General features: G+C 38.8%; 2 protein-coding genes across 10 annotated transcripts in view; one reads left to right on the top strand and one right to left on the bottom strand.

The window, feature by feature from the left end:
- Position 1: 1 nt before the first annotated feature.
- On the bottom strand, positions 2 to 7,998 carry GPATCH11 (G-patch domain containing 11). Of its 7 annotated transcripts, none has more exons than XR_003533920.1 (10): positions 7,652 to 7,982; positions 7,328 to 7,554; positions 6,408 to 6,449; positions 6,208 to 6,328; positions 5,391 to 5,481; positions 4,106 to 4,210; positions 3,308 to 3,389; positions 2,642 to 2,727; positions 915 to 1,132; positions 2 to 213 (listed from the first exon to the last, which is right to left on the bottom strand). XR_003533920.1 is itself a non-coding variant. In XM_027681611.1 (9 exons), exons 1-8 carry the CDS (start codon positions 7,696 to 7,698, stop codon positions 2,672 to 2,674), a joined length of 771 nt encoding a protein of 256 aa, XP_027537412.1. In that variant the 5' UTR covers positions 7,699 to 7,982; the 3' UTR covers positions 2 to 213; positions 2,642 to 2,671. The 7 variants fall into 7 exon arrangements, 4 of the variants coding, with proteins under 4 accessions (XP_027537412.1, XP_027537414.1, XP_027537413.1 ...); XR_003533921.1 differs by having other exon boundaries at positions 1,082 to 1,132; XR_003533922.1 differs by having other exon boundaries at positions 2 to 186; positions 1,082 to 1,132.
- A 119-nt stretch (positions 7,999 to 8,117) lies between these two features.
- Positions 8,118 to 21,927, top strand: part of HEATR5B (HEAT repeat containing 5B) — a 56,275-nt gene continuing 42,465 nt past the window's right edge. The window contains exons 1-13 of one of the 3 annotated variants that reach the window (XM_027681599.1): positions 8,194 to 8,392; positions 9,026 to 9,109; positions 10,892 to 11,059; positions 11,473 to 11,684; positions 13,252 to 13,360; positions 14,303 to 14,452; positions 14,929 to 15,100; positions 15,468 to 15,625; positions 16,133 to 16,382; positions 17,914 to 18,069; positions 19,461 to 19,711; positions 20,171 to 20,282; positions 21,490 to 21,642. In XM_027681599.1, the coding sequence (XP_027537400.1) occupies positions 10,934 to 11,059; positions 11,473 to 11,684; positions 13,252 to 13,360; positions 14,303 to 14,452; positions 14,929 to 15,100; positions 15,468 to 15,625; positions 16,133 to 16,382; positions 17,914 to 18,069; positions 19,461 to 19,711; positions 20,171 to 20,282; positions 21,490 to 21,642 (1,849 nt within the window). In that variant the 5' untranslated portion in view covers positions 8,194 to 8,392; positions 9,026 to 9,109; positions 10,892 to 10,933. Of the gene's footprint in view, positions 8,135 to 8,193; positions 8,393 to 9,025; positions 9,110 to 10,891; positions 11,060 to 11,472; positions 11,685 to 13,251; positions 13,361 to 14,302; positions 14,453 to 14,928; positions 15,101 to 15,467; positions 15,626 to 16,132; positions 16,383 to 17,913; positions 18,070 to 19,460; positions 19,712 to 20,170; positions 20,283 to 21,489; positions 21,643 to 21,927 lie in introns of those variants that run through there. The other 2 variants (XM_027681601.1, XM_027681600.1) reach the window with 2 other exon arrangements.

Genomic DNA, 21,927 nt, shown 5'->3' with positions numbered 1-21,927 from the left:
GTTTAAATCCAGAGTTTGATGGATTTATTGAAACTGACAAAATAACAACAGATGTAAGAAGCAACAGCAAGACTTGGGGTATGTCTTTTCCTTGGTGCTTTGCCTTCCTGCCATTGTGGAGTCTTGTCAGCTTGAAGGCCACATCACCATTCATGTCCATTGGCCGCAGACCAGGACTGGATACTTCTGCAAGAAATCACTTGCAATTTTTACCTGAAAATACAGGTTGAGATGAGCTGAACTGTATTCCACAAATAAGTAAAAGAACCCAGTCCTTTTCTGTTAGAAGATTATGTTGATGGGCTTAAGTGCTATCTGGCCTATGGCAAATCACTGGATGTGGTGCTGCATCCATTATTCTTTGAGGTTATCTATTGCTTTCCATGGAAGAAGTGCTGTCTTCTGGTATGTGACTCAAACCTTTCTGATTTTTCAGTGATACTTTTAATAATTACTGGAATGCTCCCATTAAAACCAAGACTAGTTTTGGTAGAAAAGATACGAGGAATAGGCATGGGTTATTCTTCAATGAATTTCAGTACTGTAAGGTGAGCTTTCTTATGTGTTTACACCTGTTGATGACCTAGCACCTTCAATGCTCTAAAATTTAATAAGATATACTTTTAAAGTAGGCATTTATCAAGAATTTAAATGTTAAATGTTCAGCTTCTAGGAAATCTACTTGAGAAAGTTCTAAACTTCTAGAAAACTTGGGGTTTGATGGTTTGGGGTTTTTTTTGAAAGGAACACTTAAGGTGCTATTAATATAGCAAAATTCTCCAGAGTTTCCTCAGTAGTAATCACTTGAAGTCCTATGCTGAGAGCACTTTTAACATTTCTTCCTATGCTGCTCGGTTTTAATCCCTGTTATAATACCAAGGAATGCCTAACCCTTAATTCAGGGTACTGAATACCTCTGGTGGTTCCACTATCAGCCCCACAAAAGTTAACAGCAGTTTTTCTGTTCCTCTTCAGTTATATACTTCAAAGAGTTCAGAGTTGCCTGAACTCAAAGTATTGTGTGTGCGGTGGTGGGGAGCAGGGCAAAAAGACAGGTATGTTAGTCCTTCCAACTGCTTGCCTTTGAGCTGTATCTTGTCAAACTGTTCATTGCTGTAGAGCCAACGTTACCCTATAAGGGCAAATGAAGAGAGATTTCTAATCAGAAAAATAGGTAAAGTACTGTATGCCTTTCCTGAAATGTTAAATGGGGTCAAAGTGGGTGATTGCTTAAAAGGAATAATGTAAATTAATGCATGCTAATTTTTATAATCTTATGCAAATTATTGCTGTTCTACTGTGAGTATTTGTTGCTAAATAAGAATCTGATTGTACATACTTTTGTAAGGCCTTAAGCAGTTCTGGGGTTTTTTCTCATTATCATGAATCATACACATAGAATCACAGAATGGTTTGGGTTGGAAGGGACCTTAAAGATCATCCAGTTCCAACCCCGCTGCCCTGGGCAGGGACACCTTTCACTAGACCAGATTGCCTTGAACACTGCCAGGGATGGGGCATCCACAGGTTCTCTGGGCTACTTATTCCAGTGCCTCACCACCCTCACAGTAAAGAATTTCTTCCTAATATCTAATCTAAACCTGCACACTTCATTCCCTTCCTCGTCCTACACGACATGCCCTTGTAAAACGTCCCTCTCCAGCTCTCTTGTAGGCTCCCCTAGACAGCTGCTGTGAGGTCTTCCCAGAGCCTTCCCATGGGCTAATTAGTATTTCTTTGCAGTGGTCAAGTTCTGTAAGAAATTATATCCTCACCCACATATATTACTAGTTACTACCCACTTTCTCTTCTCTTTTACCCATTGAGATATAATTACCATATATGACTTTACTAGATCTTAAAGGTCTTTTCTAAACTAAACAATTCTATGATTCTATAAAACTATTCATAATATGAGGGTGGATATGTGACAATCTTTTGTCTGAATATCCTTTACAGCTTTTGGACAGAGCACCAATTATCTTCTTCCTGTTACATAATATCAAGCTTGTCCCAGTAGTTTTGATACATTTTTCCTCAAGAGTATTTGTATACTTCAGCAGTACCTTTTTATTAATGGCTACTTAGAGTAGCAACTGCTGTTTCCTAAAAATAAAAGTTCTACTAAAATGCATTTTTATATTAAGAAAATGAAAACCCAACATCATGATCTAGTTTTCTTTAGTTATGTAAAATATGCACCTTCACATACAACAGAATATTGGTTCAAATAACATCACTGTAATATTTCATAAACTTCTTTTTTCCCATCAAGTTTAAGATAGTAAGCAAAAAGAATCTGATATTTAGTCATATCCGTTAAGATGAAAAACCCTGTTCAACACATTATACAACAAAGGGACTAGCCAATATTTATTCCCTTACTTAGACTTGAATTTTATTATTGGCTGATCTTGTTCAGTTGGGCGGGGCATAAAAAAAGATGTGGAAGGCTTAACCTACCTCTCAATTATGGTAGTTCAATTATAAATACAAAGTTTTAATTCCCGTTAAACTGTGCATCAAACAGAAAATGTGAGTTTAACCTGTCAACCTAACTCTTCTTCTGTGTACTTTGGTGTGAATTCTTGAGTATAGCACAGCTCCAAACCTTCTAAAAGATATTATGGATTATACATACTTATTTAGTACTCCTTCCTTTAGAAAGGTTTTAGTCATGATCTGCAGCACTGTCTCCGGGACAGTTTGAAGATAAATCTTCAGAGTCTAAAGGATAAGCAGAGAGAAAGTGAGTAATTCCAGCTCAGAGGAGAAAAAATGATTGCTAGAAATATTTGTAGAATCCATGTAAAACAGATTAAATAGAATTCAAGGTTTACAAGATATTAACTCCCAAATTTGTTTTAAAACAAGGAAAAAAATTCCATCTTCTTTGGTGCAATGGAAATGTATAGTTTTCTAATTGTTTCAGAAACATAGTAATAAATATCTGAATTTTGTTTTCTCAAAACTAAAGTAATACAAATAGAAATCCAAATAAATTTCAATATGGTTGGCTGTGTTTTGTTGTGTACTTTTTTGTTTTTCTTTTTTTTTTGCTTGTTTCATTTTTTGTGGGTTTTTTTTGTTTGTTTGGTTTGGTTGTGGGGGTTTTTTTGTGCATGTAAACCTAAAAATTGGCTTACAATCAAAATGTACAAAGCTTTATGCAAAACCAGTAGCCTGCAAGATAAAATCGCTATGTAAATTTAAAATACTGCCATAAGAGAAACACAAGGGATATTATCTACTATTTGAGTTGAGTTGCATAAGCAAAGCAAAACACAAAAGACTGGCTTACTCTCACCTTCATAGGTTGTTCCACACCAAATGCAATAAAAGTGTTCTTTTCTCAAGTAGGCTGTCAGGATGTGTAGCTTTTCTGATACCTAGAGATATAGACAGGAATGCAATGATCTGGGGCTCACATGACATATATCAGTTTAAGCTACCGGTTTGCTAAAATAAATTTTTAACCTTTTGCTATTGAAAAGCTACACAACACTGTAGCTCAGTAAGACATGAAGTTTTCCAAATCAGTAGAATAGGGCACAGGAATTCATCATCTCTGGAAAATTAACGGCTGTTGTTTGCTCATCCTTCTTTCCAGCTAAGTAATCTGCACTAAAGAGAGCTACCTAAAAACATTACTTAGCTACCTGTTTTCAAGTATACAGTATCTTTTTTGGATTTTTTCACACCCAATGTCTGACTGTGTAACCTAGTTCTCAAAAATTGTGAATTTCCTGTGTCCAACTTGGGATGATCTGCAAAGCATTTTCAGAAATTACTCGGTGATTCCCCAATTCAATCTCAGACATCAGATGAGGCATCCAAAATTAAAACTCAAAAGCAAGTAACTATGACCTTGCATAGACCAGCCTCAAAACAGATAAACAATAAATCAGCGGTTTAATGTTTTATATTTTATCATGTCACTGCTATAAGAATCACTGCTTTGAGATTGCAAAGAGGCCCTTCACTACAGCTTGGAAAATGACATGTATACATATATCATTTATATATATTTGTATACATACATACTGTTTAAGAGATTATTAAATTTAATCCTGAATCAAACCATTAATTTAGTTGCAGAGCTTACACTTAAGTCTGAGCTTGTGCATTCATCTTCCTTGTCTTCCTCATTCTTTTTGTCTTCCTCTTCAGGTTCTATCCAAAACCAAGTCTCTTTTGGAACTTCAATGTCCTTAAATAATGAGGGATTTAAATTGATGTTATCTGCCTTCGTAGGTTTTCTTGTAAGGTGCCGAATAAAACCAATTTCTAGAAGGTGAGGTGTTAAGTTTTAAAACTTGCATGTATAGTATAACCAAGGATTACTAAAGCTGTAGTGAGAAACTAAGTACAGCAATCCACAAGAAGGATTATTCACTTTTTTTTAAAATGATGAAATGCATGCTAACAACTAGTTCTATTCCATCTGTGTTTGGTATGTGTAAGGCTACATTGCAACATTATCTCACACCAAGGCTGGGAGCAGACACCCATGTTTATCAGTTAAAGACATGCTGCCCCAAATTATTTTGTCAAGAGATCACATGGTGCTTCCTAATCCACCTCAGGTAATGTTAAAGGAAGAAAAGTCAACAAAGATTATCTAAGCTTAACTTAGCTGACTTCATCTGAAGCAAACTAAGTAGTATCAAACAATCTCAGCAGAACTTGTGAGGTGGTATTAACCTCTAACAGGTTAATAGAGCAAAAAAATCTTGAAGTTTTCAAGTGGCAAAAATTATAGTAGTTCACTCCTATTACCTGTGTTATTCCTTGCAGGTGGAAGGTACTTAAGTTTTGTGGGTTTTTTTGTTGTTGGTTGCTTGGTTGGATTTTTTGTTTAAGTGCTGCTTTGGTGAATCTGCTAATTCCCTCAATCATGATTCCCATCCTTAGAAATACTAAAGAGCTGCCTGGACACAGTCCTGGACAACCTGCTTTAGGAGACCCTGCTTGACCAGGAGGGTTGGACAAGATAACCTCCAGAGTCCCTTCCCAACATCAACCTTTGTGTGATGGTGTTGCTTCCTCAGTTGAGGCAAACAGCACCATCATTTAGGATGGCCTGATACTGGATACTGAAAGATATGTAAACAGCTCAGAAGTAACTACAAGAATACAGGAGCAAAAACATGGGTCCTCATGTAAGTTACCATGAGGTTGGTGTGCACCTTCAACCATCTTAATGGTGCAAACATACAGTTCGCATTTTTTTAAAAGGACTCAAGTGTTGCCAAACATTAAGACTTCAGGGTAGTTACCCCACAATTTTTTACAACTTCCAAGAATTTAATCACTACTTTGTTTGTAGCCTGTATGTCTAACCTATAAGCCTTCCTTCCAACCCCCCCCAGAAACCCCACAGGTCTCACTTTTTGCATATCTAATTGCTGGCAGGCCCTCTGGCTTTTTCGCAGGTCCCCTTCCATCTTACGTTCTTCTTGTTTGTTTTTGAATCTTATTCTGTTAAGAAAAAGCAGAGAGGTAAATAAGAAGGCAGACACACAGTAAGAGATGCATTACAGTCCACAGCTTTTCAAAAACAGAAAAAGTGAGATTCTATTCCTACTAATTCTCTCAGACCATGACAACGTATGAGTTAAGAAGATATTCTGACATTATTTCTGTGGGAGCACACTTTTATTTCTTCAGAATTATAACTTCAAGATGGTGCTTTTGTGATCATACTACACTGAACGCTGTTTCTTCATCAGGTTTTCACAAGACATAAATGTTTCACTAAACATCTACAAATTATACAGCCTTCTCTAGGCTTTCCTTTTCCACATACTACATGCAAATCAGGAGAAAACAAAAACAGTCCAACCTTAACAAATTTACCCCGATTTTTAAAACCATTGTAGCGACATTGCTCAAGATTTTAAATGTAAAATCCAGATAAAGATGGCATGGTTCCCCAATTTAAAAAGTTGCGAATGACTTGAGAAAGGTTAGTATATATATTGTTTGCATTATTAACAAAAAACCAAATGATGCGGCACATGCTTTTAGCATTGCAGTGTTCATTGACATTTCCTTTAGAACTGAGAAACAATTACACTGTATTGTAACTCTCACCCTTCATTGAAAACATTCAAAAATAGTAACACATTAAAAGAATAAACAAACTTAGAGCATAAAGAGAATCGTTTTTTAGATATTGCTTGGAATTCAGTTACATGACTTTACCTGAACTGATCTGCAGCTTGTTCATTTGCTTGTTTTTTCATATGGAGTTTTTGTCTATAGTTTTCCAGTTTTTCTTCAGCTTTTCGCTTTTTTAATTCCTCGTGACCAAGACCACTTCTGCCTATGTAAGTTCAAAAGATGAATGTAACCAGTTGAGAAGCTCTGATACCCAACTAAGTAAATCAGAAAGCATCACAAACCTGTTTTTATGTTCAGAGGAATAGGTTCAACAATGCCTTCTCCTGTGAGAGAAAAAATAAGTCAATTAAAGAAATCAAGTTTTTCTCAAAGTACAATTTGTGCAGCGTATTAAAGTAGGCAAGCTGCTTTTGCCATGAAATATGTAGATTTTCTTGTGATTTTTTTTTGGCTGGAAGTTGAAAAATCACAAATTGATATACATTTAGTGCATCACAAATGATGCAGCTGAACTGGAACTCCCTCTGTTTTTTGGTTTGTCTGCTGGGTTCCTAAATATTTTCTTCAGGACATGACCCAACTGAAAGAAAATGGTGTTGATGTGACAGGTATAACATGCCTGTGATGAAGACTGCTTTGTTACACCTTCTATAGCATTTTCAGTCTAGAATCTCACACCTTGACAATGATGAAGAATAAAAACAATGTCTGGGCCAGTTTGTTTGCAATTGTCTGCTAGAGACCGGGCACAGCAAGTTACTGATGCCTTGTTTTACTGATTTAACTTCGTCTATTAAGGCTTCATAAGGGTGGGTCAGTGTGGACAATTTCTTCTGAAGACTCCAACTATAAGTTCCAAGAGAGGGGTTGACATTTTTTGGAACACTATCAGCTTTGCAAAACCATCAAAACATCCTTCATGCGATTCCTGTACGAAAGCACATATGGAAGTGCATTTATCAAGCTCCAAATACTGCTCTTCCCTCACATCTCTCAATAGCCTGTACTGTTTTTACTTCGGTTTTAGGGGTTCGCTCTCATACTTCGCTCTGTCACAACACATTTACATTTCGGTAACGCTAGGGCTCTCTGAGAGGCACTTATTGACCCACTCTGCAAAGAACGTTACGGACAGCTGCAGTCCGTAAATCTAAAGGTACGGCTGAATATAGGCACACAGTTCAGAGAGCAACAAGCTTACCGCTTTTGCCAAGGGCCTGGCCGCTCTTGTAGCCCATCTTCTGGAGCAAAGCAAAGCCTTTGTTCTCGTTGCCCAACGCGCTTTTCAACACCAAGTCTCGCCTCTCTTTTTCTTCTTCTTTTATACTCTTTTGCCTGTTCTTCTCATTGGCTTCCTTTTGCTTTTCTTCTTTCTGAAAAGCTTCCTTCACCCGCCTTACCATGGGCAAGCCTGGCCTTACATCCTGTCTAGGAGTTAATAATTCCAGCAAATATTAGAACTTTTTTTAAAACCCTAACCCTAAAATCACTTAAAAGCGGGGGAAAAAAAGAGCCAGCTACTTACTTAATAAACGAATCAGACATGTAGTCTTCCTCTTCATCTCCCTCCATGTCGGCACGCCCGCCCTGTGCCGATCCCTTGCCTGTGGACACCGTCAGTACGCCTTACCAGATACTTTATTTCCCCACAAGGCAGAGCCCACTCTCGCACGGAGAGGCGCCCACCGCCGCCCCCTGGCTCTGCGGGACGGGGGGGCTGATGCACGAACACAAGTGAACCCACCGGGCCGCCCCTTCCCGCACCCGCGCCCGCCTTCACGCCCTCAGCGCGTTTTCCCGCGCTCCGTTACCGCCGCTCCTGCCCGGGACCCTCCGCCCGCCGCCGGGGCACCCGCAGAGCCGCGGCCGAAGGGCAGCCGGGGCTGCAGCCGCCGAGGTGAACCGCGCACCCGCCCGGCACGACGGTAGCGCCTGCGCGGGGCCGCCCCCGCCCGCCGGCGCCTGCGCCTCTCCCGCTTCCTGCTGCGGGGCCGCGGGTGCTCTGGGGGTGCGTCGGGGCCGGGTCCGGGACGAAGCCGCTCGTGTCTCCCTCTTCCCCGCCCTACGCCGTCCGCCGGACCCGAGTTCTGCGGGGGCTGAAGCGGCCGAGCCCGCAAGGGATGGTCCCGCGGCCGGGGGCGCGCGCGGCGCATCGCGCCCACGCGTGTCCGTGACGGTGACCGTGTCCGTGAGCGGCCCCGGGGCCGCGGTGTCGCGCCTGGCACAGCCCGGCGCCGGCGGGACGCGGCCGCCACACGGTGCGAGCGTAAGTGACCGTGAGCGGCGGTGGGGCCCGGCCCGGGGGCTGCGGGGAGCGGGCCGGAGGGTCGTCCGCGCTTCGCTCCGCGGCGTTGGCGGCGTGTGGGGGGTCGATGAGCGTGTGCGGGGGGTGCGTGTATGGAGGGCAGCGCGCATCGCTCCCTTAGCATCGCTCCCTTAGCATCATTCTCATAGCATCATTGCCTCTAGCGTCATTGCCTTGAGCATCATTCCCTTACAGCCAGGGCTGTACCGCGGCTTTACCTCCTATGGGGTTTTTAGAACCAGGCAAGATGCTCTGGGAGAGGTGGTACAGCTTATTAAAGTGGCCGATACAGGTAGGAGGACCCAGGCGCGAAAGCCTTTTCCCCCGATGCAGCCCTTTGCGAGGGTGTCACTTTGCCTAAACTTGCTTGGTTTTTAGCTTTCTCAGTCCACTGAAGTGCTTGCGTGATGAAGATATGAATAGTTGATTTAAGCTACAGAAAACCAGCTGTGGAATAGAAAGGAATTTTAGTGCATCTGAATGTTTTCTAACCTCTGTAATGCTTCCACATACCTTGCTGGGCGCTGGTTGACTTTTATCAGCTTTCACTGTGCATCCTTTGGGAGATCACAGTGTATTTATTTCTTGTAACAGGCACAGCAAGACCCAACCCTCACCAGAATCGGTAGGACTTGGTAGGCATTTTTCACTGCATTTTGGAGCAAACCGTTTTCCAGTGTAAGTGAGTTTTGGATTGCTTACGTGTGTAGCAGTATGTTAGACTCTGAATCTTCAGCTGAATACTTGTGTAATTGTTTTTGTGCCTGATCTCTTGTGCTTCAGTGACACAGCTGAATGTATGTGCAGGTTTGGTTGCTTGGAGCTTGTGTTACCTACATTTACATGGAAAGGTACGGGAGTGTGTGGAAGGTTGTGGCCGGGGGTAAATTAAACCTTTTATGTGGGGAGAAAAAGGAGTAATGAGCTGTGCTGTCATGCAGCACTCCTGTGCTGTGTGGGTGTGACAAGCAGTGTTGATCTCTGGGATGGTATCCAAAGAATCGTAGTGCTAATCATTCATTGTGTTTCTCTCTGCTGTCATGAAAAGGTATTCTGAGGTGATGTGTCTGTGTATTATTGACAGGCAATACCTCCTCAGTTCTTTAAAAATGAGAAAAAAAATCCAGAAGATGTCTTTGGAGGTGTCAGGGCAGGCCTCCATATGTGGCTCTTCTGCATTTGCTGAGCTGTTGCTGGAGATGAATGTAGTGGAAAATGTTATGCAAATTATTGAAGTGCAGAGAACAACCTTAGTATTACAGACATTGTGATGCTTTAGTTTCATCCGCACCAAATCATTGAGGTGAATTCAGAACCATAATACAGTTGTAGTATTAACATGTTACCCGTACCAATGCCTGTTTAAAAAAATAATATCACCTCATTTGACTTTAAGAATTTTTTGGGTTTGACCATGAATGAGGAAGCAGCTTTGAGCTCTTGAGAGCACAAGTGGAGCTGTGCAGCTGTCAGAAGATGATGTCTGTTGAAAGCTGATGTCTTACATAATACTCCTTAGTTGTTTTGCTTTCTCTGTTTTGACTGAGATCCTAGTTTCAGCATCACTGCGTTCAGATTTTGGGCTTTTTTTTTTATTTTTGTTTTTTTTTTTTTTTTGAAGATGGTTGACTTAATTTTGTGATTTTAGATAAGTTTTGTTTGTTTGGTTTTTTTTCTGTCAGCTCTTCATTAAACAGCTGCACTTTGTTTAAAGGTGGTTTGCTAAGGTTAAGTTGTCCACAGAGTGTTTGCTTACACTGATAGTGTGCTTTTGGTCGTGCTTTGGAGCTACCCACCATTCAGTGTTTGATTTGCAGTATTTTGCCTGCTGGGGAGTCTTGCAGTCATTTGGCTGCTGCTTGTATTCCAGGCTGTCACACCTAAGGCTTGCTAGGTTTCAGAGGACTTATTTGTCCAGCACTTAAAGCAAGGCTAGTGGGATCTGGGAAGTCTTAGGTCTGTGATGCCAAATAATATCACTGTTCCTGCCTCTCTCAAATTTGTGATAGGTGGAAATTCCTACTTGTGGTAGGCTCATCTTCACACCTTGTCTGTTGAAGGGTGTTGAGGAGGTGCCTGGGTTCATGCCCAAACTTCAGGAGTGTGCTCAAGGGTCTTGATTTGGGACAATCCTTATTCTCTTTTATGTAAGAGGAGACAGTGAGATGACTCCTTTACCTTTTTTGTACTTTTTTTTTTCTTTAAATGGGGACTTAAGTATATTTTTCTTGGCTAAGAGTTTGGACCCTGAAATTGCCTGTAGGTGCTTTTTTTTTTACAACTAACAACTCTGTTCCCTGAAATAGTAATGGATGCGCTCAGTTTGTAAATATGTGTGTAGTTTTTATGTGGGACTGCTTAGCTAAGACAAGTCTAAGCAAACTGGAAACTTTAATTTGATTTTCAAAGGTTTGTACTAATGTACTATACTTTATACTAATATTTATGTTTTTATTTTAGAGTTTCTACACAAATTTACATAAAACTGGAATTTAACCTGTCATGGAGCTGGCTCACAGTTTGTTACTGAACGAGGAAGCATTAGCTCAAATCACAGAAGCAAAGAGACCAGTCTTTATCTTTGAGTGGTTAAGATTTTTGGATAAAGTGCTAGTAGCTGCCAACAAGGTAATTTTATGGAGTTTTCCCCCCTTCTTTGTAAAGCATTTATATTAATTTCATGCCAAAAACAGTTGACAGGTAATGGCCAGATGAGAACTCTATGGTTTCAGATTCAGCCTGAAGAGCCTTTGTATTAGTTTGTAGCTCTTAAGTGTTTAATTGTAGGCAGTCAGTAGGCAGGTAGTAAGTATTTTTAAAAAGTAAAATTTAAATGGGATAACAGCTAATTCTGGGCATTTAGCATCTGTCTCTGCTATTATTGAATGTATCTCAAATCTCTATGAAACAAGCAATTTGCTGAATTACATGCAATTGGGAGTGGTATAAGGTTTACTTCAATCTCTTGTAGGTTTTTTGGGTGTTGGTGGCAAGACACAGGATTAAATGACTTTTTTATTTATTTTTGGTCTCTTTAACAGACAGATGTCAAGGAAAAACAGAAGAAACTTGTAGAACAGCTAACAGGACTCATCAGCAGTTCCCCTGGGCCACCTACGCGAAAGCTGCTTGCAAAAAATCTCGCTGCTCTCTACAGCATCGGAGACACGTTTACTGTTTTTCAGACACTTGACAAGTGTAATGACATCATCAAGAGCAAAGATGATACTGCAGCCTACCTGCCCACAAAACTGTATGTTTAATATTACTAGGGAAAGAGGAATGATTTTAAGTGGTCCTGGATATTACAGAAGAATCTGCCTATATATGTGCATGCTATGTTTATTTATATTTTGCCTGCTTATTTGGAGTTCACATATTCTTGATATAGCAAAGAAAAGCACTGGATTGAGATTGTGTAGGGCAGGACTCAAAGGTGACACATACATGGCTATCTGAAAGTGAAATGTCTTTCTCTAGGCGAGGCACTATTTTATGTTTCTTCACATGCTTATGGCATGGAGAGGATAACAGTTAACGCAGTAATGCAATGAAGACTTTCCATCAGTGGAATTATTGCTGATTGCACTCAGGTACCCCATTTAAGGTGGAACCTGCAAGTTGTCAAACCAAAGCATTTTCTATGCCCATAGACTTGTAATCGCATGTTCAAGCTTTTTTCCCTATCAAGTCTTGCCTTTTGTATTCCTCCACTGAGATATGCCACACAGGTCTCTCAAGCAGAGTCTCTGTACTTGGATATGTGTGTGCATGTACGCGTGAAACAGTTTGTCTTTACTCACAGGAGCAGTCTCAGTGGTAGGAATTTGGTTAATACCACAAAAAACTTCCACTGAAACCCGTTTTGGTACTTTCCTGAACGTACTGCTTCGTATGTTCACAGTGTCTAGTGAACCCTAATTTGATCTTGCCTTCAGACATCATCACAACAAAAAAGGATTTAACAGTAAAGTCTGAAATAGTCACTGTTTGGGCAGGTACTGTCCTCTTGTTTGTAGCTCTTGCAGCTCTGTGAGGAACTTGTATAAGTTGGAAGGGTTTATACTATATATATGCTCTGAAACTTAAGCTATCCAAGTGATAGTCTAGAAGTTTTTTTAATGGAGATATGCCCTTTAAGGAGGAGTCTGTAATGAGTTTGTAATATAGCTTTGCTAAAAATCATTTAGCCAAGAATTACAGATTTTAAAAAAGCCTTGTTTGTGATGAAAAAGTGCATGTTTTCAGGAGCTGCTTCTGTGATTGTCCTGGAACAATTTGTGTATATAACTGCAATATGGTGTTAATTAAATATCCCTAATCTTAAATGGCAGGACAAGGAAAACATGTAAATAACTGATTATGGATCGAGTGATTTTACAGTGCCTATAACTTTTCTTGTGTTATGCAATAATTTATTCATTTTAAGTTCTTAGTCTTGAAAAAAACCTATAATTCAGTATCTACAGAAATGTGTCAGGATATATTATGGGGTAAGGGTTATCTTGCAGGTGCTTGGAAAAAGAGACAGTGTATTGAAACATAAAACCCTAACAGTGCTGAGATTTCAGCATATTTTGTTTTCTCCAGAACTTTTCATTCTGTGTATAGATCCTGTAATAATACCCCTTCAAATACATTTGTACTCTTAGAAGCTGGTAAATAAAAAGATTCTTTAAATGAACAGCCGGGATAAGTAGTGGATAATAAACAGATTTTTATTCATCAATGATGATTAAAACATACATTTCTGTTTAAGTGTTTGTCCTCATTTAGATAATACAGAAAAAGAGTACACCAATTAATGTCTTTTTTCACAGGGCTGCTGTGGCGTGTGTTGGAGCATTTTATGAAAAAATGGGCAGAATGCTGGGTAGTTCTTTTCCAGAAACTGTGAATAATCTTTTAAAGTCTCTGAAAAGTGCAGAGGTAATTTTCAGATTATTTGTGTGGTCTTGATTCCATTTAAACTGAAACTTGTTTCTGCCAAAGGTGTTTGCCAAAATGTCTAGATTGTTTTTCTTTTACATCTGTAAATGCACATCACTTACCTAGTTAGTATCAAGTCTACTGCAGAAAGTTTTGAGTTTATCATATGAATATTATAATAGTTGCTTTATAGTGGCATCAGTAATTAAAATTGCAAAATGACTGTATGTATTATTTCTAACAACTGTGTTAGGATTTTTGCTGAAGTATCCTGAATAAACATTCAGTTGTTAAAAATTAGTAATAAATACTTAAGTTTTGCAGAAAAGTTGTTACTCTGAATGCGAGCAGGATACATTGTGCCCTGAAAAGAGATAGTATGTCATAATATTGGGAGAATGTATGGCTGTCAGTAGGTCTGATTTTATGCAAATAGCTCTATTGGAACAAGTTGGAATACTGATTGTGCGGATCTTGGCCTGGCAGCTGTTTTCTTCAGCTGTGTTGTTGTACCTATGTGATTATTTATTTATTTGTTTATGTGTGTGTGTGTGTGTCCTCAAATTGTAAGTACCTGCCTGTGTGCAGTATAGAAGGAAGCTGTTAACTACCTGGGCTTCCTGTTCTCTCATATCAGCTGGTGTTTTGTTTTTTTTCCTGAGTCTGCAGCAGATAAATAGTGGGACAGTACAGAAGCATTTTGTCTAGAGCCAATTTGTTGGGTTGCCTGGGCTTATCTTAATTTATGTGACAACAGAAGGAGTTTTAGTAAATCTGTGTGTAGTTCTTACTGCTATCTAAAATCAACTAGATATCAGTTATGTATGCCTTCATTATCAGTGTTTCCGAAAATAGAAGCAAGAAAATGCAAAATTATACAGCTGGTTCTTAGTATAAGTACGGTGTCCACATTCTTGCATAAATATTTTTGTGTGTGTGCAGTCTCAGGGCCGCAGTGAAATTCTGATGAGTTTGCAGAAAGTCCTCAATGGACTCGGAGGAGCAGCAGCTTCTTGTCACCGTGACATTTATAAGAATGCCCGATCTCTGCTGACGGACAGATCTATGGCTGTACGATGTGCAGTGGCCAAGGTGGGTGTGTTTGTCACCAGCCTTAGAAATTCTTGTACTGTGACTGTGAAGAACCTGCAGTTGAACTGTGATTGAACTGAAATTTGATAATTAGTTGAGCAAGGTAAGTTCTTCCTAGTTTATACTGCAGGCTCAGACATTTGATTTATTTCACAGATTGGGTAGTACTGTATTCCCCACTTCATAATCATGTATGAGATAGAGTATATTAACTGTGAGCCTCAGTGAAGAGGTTTTTGGTAACATGTTTCTTTCTTTGAGATTTCTTTTAATTTTTTTATTTATGTATTAGCCTATTCTATGACTCTTCTGATTGTTTACTCAGCTAAGTTATTTGGTATATGGGAGAGTGTAAATTAACTCCTAAAATATTCATATTAAAATATTTACTGAATAAACCTGACAGTTGCAGTCCGATACTTATGTGGAAGGTAAGAATGGTCTTCTGGTGCTTAGCAAGTCTGTTTTTCTTACAGTGTCTGCTGGAATTACAGAATGAAGCGGTGTTTATGTGGACAGCTGAACTAGAGAATGTTGCAACCCTGTGCTTTAAAGCTCTGGAAAACTCAAACTATGGTGTGCGTGTTGCAGTGTCAAAGCTTTTGGGGACAGTCATGGCTACAGCACTGATACCAAAACAAGCAACAGGTACAAGCCCTTCTGGATTCCATGTCTAAGTGGGCAGACTGCACCTTCAGTACAATGTTACATGACAGTGCTGCACAACACATTGCTGTTCCAGTAGATGGGAGCTTGTAGGTGGATTATTTGTTTTTATAAACAATAAGCTAAAAAGAGGAGAGAGTGCAGAATATCTGTTGTAGTCACAAAAAGAAAAGACAAAACAAACTACCAAAAATTATTATTTTTTAAGAATGAAAACAAATTTTTATCTGAAATCTTGCGTAGATTTATTTTTGCAAGACAGTTTTGAATTAATAAGTCTGGTTTCAAGATCATTGCTTGTATTGGTTCGAACTTTGGGATCAAATTAATTCTTCCCTTTTTTCAAAAGTAATGCGACAAAATGTGAAGAGAGCCACGCTTGAGGAGGTCTTGGAGCTCATGGCCACAGGATTTTTGCGAGGAGGATCTGGTTTCCTGAAGAGTGGTGGAGAGATGTTAAAAGTAGGAGGATCTGTCAATAGGGAAGTGCGAGTTGGTGTTACCCAGGTTCGTAACTTTTTAATTAAGTAACATTTATGTTATATATATAATATATACATAATTGTAACCCTTTTAGTAGGAAAAATACACTCTTCTGTATTTGTTGATAACTTACAAGTCTGGTTTGACTCACCTATTTTGGGAGATGTACATGAGGTCTTCATTGTGAATTGTAACACATTGATGGTGCTGCTATGATTTACGTTGTGTTCTCAAATTTTTTAGAAAGAGACACATTTAAAGCGATGAACTGGGTTTTCTTGCTGTCATGGAGAGAGTATTTTATGCTTCATAGCAGTACAGCAGCTACTCTTGATGCTTGAAACAGTATAGTTTCAGCAACAAAGACTTGGCTACTGGATGGATTCATACTGTGTAACCTGATTAGGGTTGCTTATTACTAACTGGTATTGCTACTGCACTGCATAATACATGAGTATAACTGTAGTCTTATATAGTCTTTTGTTTCCGTTTTAATTGGACTTTAATCTGTGTGACTTCTGAATTTTGCAGGCCTACGTTGTCTTTGTTACAACATTAGGAGGTCAGTGGTTGGAGCGCAACTTTGCTACATTTTTGTCCCATGTACTTGATCTGGTCTCCCATCCTCGTGCAACTCAGACCCACGTGGAGGCAGTTTACTCTCGAAGATGCGTGTCATTTATCCTGAGAGCAACTGTGGGCAGTTTACTCGGGGAGAAAGCACAGATTGCAGCTGCCAAAGATATATGTCAAGCCATTGGTAAACAAATGAAGGCAGTGGGTGAGAACCATTTTTCTTTATTTTGAGACCAGTTTGAAGTTACTGTCATTATACTGGATTAGCCATTTTTCACCTTTCTTCTACTGTGAGGAGTAATTCTGTTGTTATGGTAAATGATAGTTCAACTCATTCTGTTCAAAATATGCTATCTAAACCGTAAGTTTTACTTGAAAAGTGATTGTATAAAACTGGCTTGTTATCCTGTGATAGCAAATGCGATGTCAAAAGCCTAGAATGGAAATGGGGAGAAAAAAATCTGCATGTGTGATCTATCTTGGGATAGATTGTATTGAAAGTCATGCAGAATTCTTCACTAGCAGTGCTGAAGGTAGGACAGGATCTTGTAGGTCCTTGTGTCTCCTCTGCTAACATCCTTAATAATAACCAATTGGATTTTGTGACAAATAAAGATGTAATCTGAAGGTTGGAATTAGAGAAGAAATATATGATCCCTTTGCTAAACTTTGCAGAATATATAATCCTTAAGAGGACTGACAAAATTGTCTTGGCATTTGTTTCTTATGAAATGAATTAGTTTGAGCTGGAAATTTAAAAAGTAAATTGGAATTACACATCCCTGTATTAACCCTGCATCTATTTCTTATTCTTTTCTGCTGTCATCTAATTTGAGTTTAAAGCAATGTTAAACATATGGAAATGAAATTGATATTGAGACTTTTGCAGGTTCTTCTCATAATTATTTTTTGATAGGGTAAGTATGGAACCTTAAAAGGCTTCTGATTACCATAAGTATTACTTCCAGGAAAATAAGACTGTTAGAAATGCTACTTCTGAGGGGAAACAGTTGCAGAAATTACTCCTCCTGCCATCTTGTCAAAGTTGCAGGAAATTCCATTGTGTATTTGGCTGGTTGGAAGAACTATTTCATTTTTTTTAGCATTTCCAATGAATTTGATGAAAAATTGATAGAGTTTTTACTTGGTAATGATAGCTTCCCTTCATATAAGATGGACCATTTTCTAAATTTGTACTGTAGTAGACACACAAACGTTAAGCTGATACTAAAGTACCTTTTCTTTGAAAAGACAGTTACTGCTTCTGGGATATTTTGTAGGAGAAAGAACCTATGGTAGGAACTCAGTTGGATATCTTTAAAATGATTAGAGATTGTGATTGATTAATTAATTACTAAAGGTCTCAGTATCATTGAGTGTGTATGCATGCAAATTTGTATGCAAAACCTAGATATGTCAAGATTGTATTTTTTTTGTTACTGTGTACAGATACACATATACAGCATTTGTGTATTGTATACTTATTTTTGCTGTGTTATGCTGTTAATCCTACCTTTTAGTGCTCTGCCACCTATAGTAACTGCTGGGCAACTGTGTTTTATGGTCTTTGGATGATTGTGTTTGGCTGATAGCTATAAAACTATTCCCTTCCAGACTTGTGATTTTGTTTTAATATAGGGTTGGTATCAGAACAAAACTGTAATTTTCTGTCCTGTGCAGCTCATGGTGATTCAAATGGTAGTTAAGAAAGATACTCTTGTTTTTCCTTTCTGCAGAAGCAGTAGTGAATGATGCTAACAGTGAAAATAAATCAGGAGCTGCTGATGTAGCTGCAAGCCAGCATGTGATGGTGTGTGCCCTCCAAGAACTGGGTAGTCTGGTTCAGAGTCTGAATGCCACTGCATCTCCCCTTATTCAAGAACCCTCTATTGGTACGCAAATAAATGGAAATAGATTGTGAGGCGTTTGAGCAATGAGTATGAAATATCATTAAATCTACTTAAATAATGAATGAATATGTAAGAAATAAATCAGTGAAGCTGGCACTTCCTGTAGCACTCTGGGTAGCTACAGTTGTCCAGCTCATTGTCTTTAGTACCCTAACTTTAGTTCAAGTTTGACAAAGTATTAAACAGCTGTTTTGATTGGAGTCTATCTGAAGCTATTTCTTAGGGTCAGTAAAGTTGTAATTTTTGGTATTGGTCTGTTTACAATAATGGTTTTATAGGAAATACATTGTTTTGCTATGTAAGGTCTGAAATACTTGCTCCTGGAAAACTGTATTGCCTTTAAATACCAAATTTCTGTGGGGAGGCAAAGTATTTTGTTCAGGTGAAGCTGTGGGTAATGCCATTTAAAAAAAGTGATTCTTTGTCTTAAGTTGATTATGGTTTGTGTGGGATTTTCTCCTTGTTTGTTTCAATGTCTGAATCCACATTTATGCTATAGTGTTGCAGTTTTAAGTTTTTTCAGTTTGTGGATGCCTATGGTCTTTTCTAATGGAAGTGCAAGCTCTTTTAGATATTTCATTGTGCAGATTGTTGTCTTGATGCATATGATATTCTTCTCATACTGATTTGTGCCAGCTGTGGGGTGGGGGAGACCGCACATATTTATTCCTTCTGGCTGCTGCATCCCATAAGGATAGAGGGGACTGTATCTCAGCATTATTTCTGTTAGCGGCTGTGAACTAAGCAGGTAGAAATTGCTCACTAACTCAAGAGAAAGCAAGAGATAAAGCAGCAGAGGGGGTTTGAAGTAAGAGTTTTCCAAGATCTGGACTAAAGAAGGTCTTGGTGTGGAGACAGGTTGGACTGAATGGCTCAGAAAGTGGGATTAAATATGCACAGAGGTTTCTGTAGAGTGTAGAGGGCTGGAAACATGATGCAGAGGAGACAGCACTGTGTCAAAAGCAGAGTACAGCAGTCAGTGACATCTGTAGCATATGCTTGGCTACAATGTGAAACAAAACCAAAGATAGTCTTACTGTTGCTCTGTTATTGGCAATCTGTGTAAAACATTGTGGAAGTCATCACATCCAGTGCCTGTTCCCTTATATAGCGTTGCTACCTCTTTTCAGTGTTCAAGTAGAAGTATCTTCTGTGGCTCTGACAGCTCCAACTTCGCTGGTAGAATCTGATGTGGAGCAGTATAATGCTAATAACACCTCTGCCTTTCCTTGAAGGAAAAGTCATAAAATTCAAGTACTCTTAATTCTGACTTTCTTAACTTTCACATTGACTGTCTAGTATTGATTCAGTTTACTTGTCTATGTGTATTAAAAACAGCATAAGTTAAAGAGTGTAAACTCTCCTTTCTGTAGGTCTTTTGGAGACAGTAACTTCAGTTCTTCTTCATCCCAGCATGGCCGCTCGCCTTGCTGCCGCGTGGTGCTTGCGGTGTGTAGCCGTGGCATTGCCTTTTCAGTTGACTCCATTTTTAGACAGATGTGCAGAAAGACTCAACAATCTGAAGACCTCCCCTGAAGCTGTTAGTGGCTACAGTTTTGCAATGGCTGCATTGTTAGGTGGTGTGCATCAGTGTCCACTAGGTATTCCTCATGCCAAAGGAAAGGTGAGATAATGAGTGTTTCATCTGTGAGTGTACTAAAAGATACCTTTTTATATACAAGTAGTAGCTTTGCAAAATGTGTGGCATGCTAGTGAGTTAAAGCATTATTGAAATTAAACTTGTGCCGAGCATGAGAGTAGTGGCCAGAGTACATGTTTGTAGTATCTCAGTTGCAATATTTAACAGCTTTTTTCCCCCCTCTCTTTTGAATTTGCTGAAGAGAAATTGAAATATTGGAAAATCTCTGAAATAATTGCTGATGAGAATATTTCTAGCTGTATTGTCATATGAAAAGCACTAATCATCTGCATGAAATGTAATGTGCATTCATTCTTTATCCAAGATCAATTTAAATGATTTGAGAACATCTTTATATATAGTCTGTAAGAGCAAACAAGTAGCAGTAGCTTGCAGTGGTTTCATTTATATTTTTAAATCCCTTGTGTTTTGTCATTGGTGCAGATGGTGGTCAGTATTGCTGAGGATCTGTTACGAACTGCTGCGCAAAACAGCAGGCTCTCCTTGCAGCGGACTCAAGCTGGATGGCTTTTACTTGGAGCACTCATGACTTTAGGTTTGTAAAAATGGTCTGGTTTTTCTTTTATTTAAAGCTTGTCCAACATTTCTGATTATCCACTCTGGCAAATGGTCTATACACATAATCAGTTCAGTATCTAGCACAAGAGTGTTTAATACAGGAGAAACAGTGTTCATACACTTATTTCAGTAGTATTGTTATGCTGGGGAGAGGTGAAGTGTTAGTGTTTACGTTAGCTGAAGGATAGTAGAAGGTGCCATACCTAAAAAAAAATAAAATTCTGTTTTTAGAAACCCAGCCTTTAGTCATTCTATGAAAGGGCAAAATTGCCCATAGTCTTCCTTCCTTAATACTGTGGTGCAGAAGAAATGGACCATAATAAAATGCAATGAGCATTCCAACAGGTTGCACGTGTGCCTCTAGATAGGCAACAATACTGATTAGAAGTGTTGTCAGTTTAAAAGCTCTTCAGTTTTTTAAAAAACCCAGCCTCACATTCATGTCTGCCATAACAGAAGTATCAGAAGCTGTTTTTTGAGAGGTTGTAAGTGTACTCTTGAATTTTGCAGCAGTAGTGTTTTTTCTGTTTTGAGTTTTATTATACTGGAAAATGTGATAAAGTTCTGATGCGTTCTGCAGTATTTTGATCTCTCAGAAAATAGTATTTTATGTTTAATCTCATTTCTCTAAATTGTCTCTTTTTTGCCAGTTTATTGTCATTTTTCTAACAGTGTATCCCTATTTTGTTTGTCCTTCTCCAACATATTTTTAATGTACTTGCATTAGACCTTTTTCAGAAGCTTAGAAAAAAACTTGACTGTTAAAGTAATTTAGATAATCAGTAACTATCAGTTATTTTTATATTCATTTTTTGGACAAGTTATGGTAGACTAAAGAACTTGCCTTCAAAATAGTAACATAAAAAAATTTGAAGTCAAAAAGATAGTAAAAAGACAGTTGGCAGTGGTTCCATAGGACATGATAGTGTATAGAATAGCCTATTTCCTATATTTTTGGTACTGATATCAAGAAGCAGACTTAATGTATAATAGTAGTTTTTTGCCACACTTTCCACCTAGAAATGAGAAAGAATTTAATTTGGTTTTTGTTGTTCAAGAAGGGAAAAAAGAAGAAGTGAAATAAGACAAAAATGGCTCAAAGAGCAAAAGCCTTCACAGCAGATTTTTCACACTCAGTTAAATATGTGTTTTTATTATACTGTCACTTTATTTTTTTTGCATAGGTCCTTCTGTTGTTCGGTATCATCTGCCTAAGATGTTGCTGCTATGGCGAAATGTGTTTCCACGTTCTCTGAAGGAGCTGGAAGCAGAGAAGGCGAGAGGAGATTCTTTTACCTGGCAAGTAACGCTGGAAGGCCGTGCTGGAGCTCTGTGTGGTAAGAATTTCAGACTTTGAGATTACATCTGTACAGTAAACCAAAACGTGATCCCAAGTATTGTAGAGAGAATTCTCTTAACTTTCCTGCTTTCTTTGAAAATGAGTAAAATGTGTCAGACTTTCATCAATGTGACCTGGTTTTGGCATACAGTTTTTGGAGGCTATCGTACAGTCTTTGAATAAACATTTTTAGTTGTTGCTTTTTTGATATTCTCCTAGGATCTGTATCTTGCTTATGTTTTATATTTGTTTGTTTCAGTGAAAGTTTAATTTAAACTATTTT

This window comes from Neopelma chrysocephalum, unplaced genomic scaffold (genome assembly GCF_003984885.1).
Source record: "Neopelma chrysocephalum unplaced genomic scaffold, ASM398488v2 Primary Assembly neopelma1_61, whole genome shotgun sequence".
Classification (NCBI taxonomy): Eukaryota; Metazoa; Chordata; class Aves; order Passeriformes; family Pipridae; genus Neopelma; species Neopelma chrysocephalum.
The sequence above is the reverse complement of the archived record's forward strand: the minus strand, read 5'-3'. Positions and strand labels throughout refer to the sequence as shown.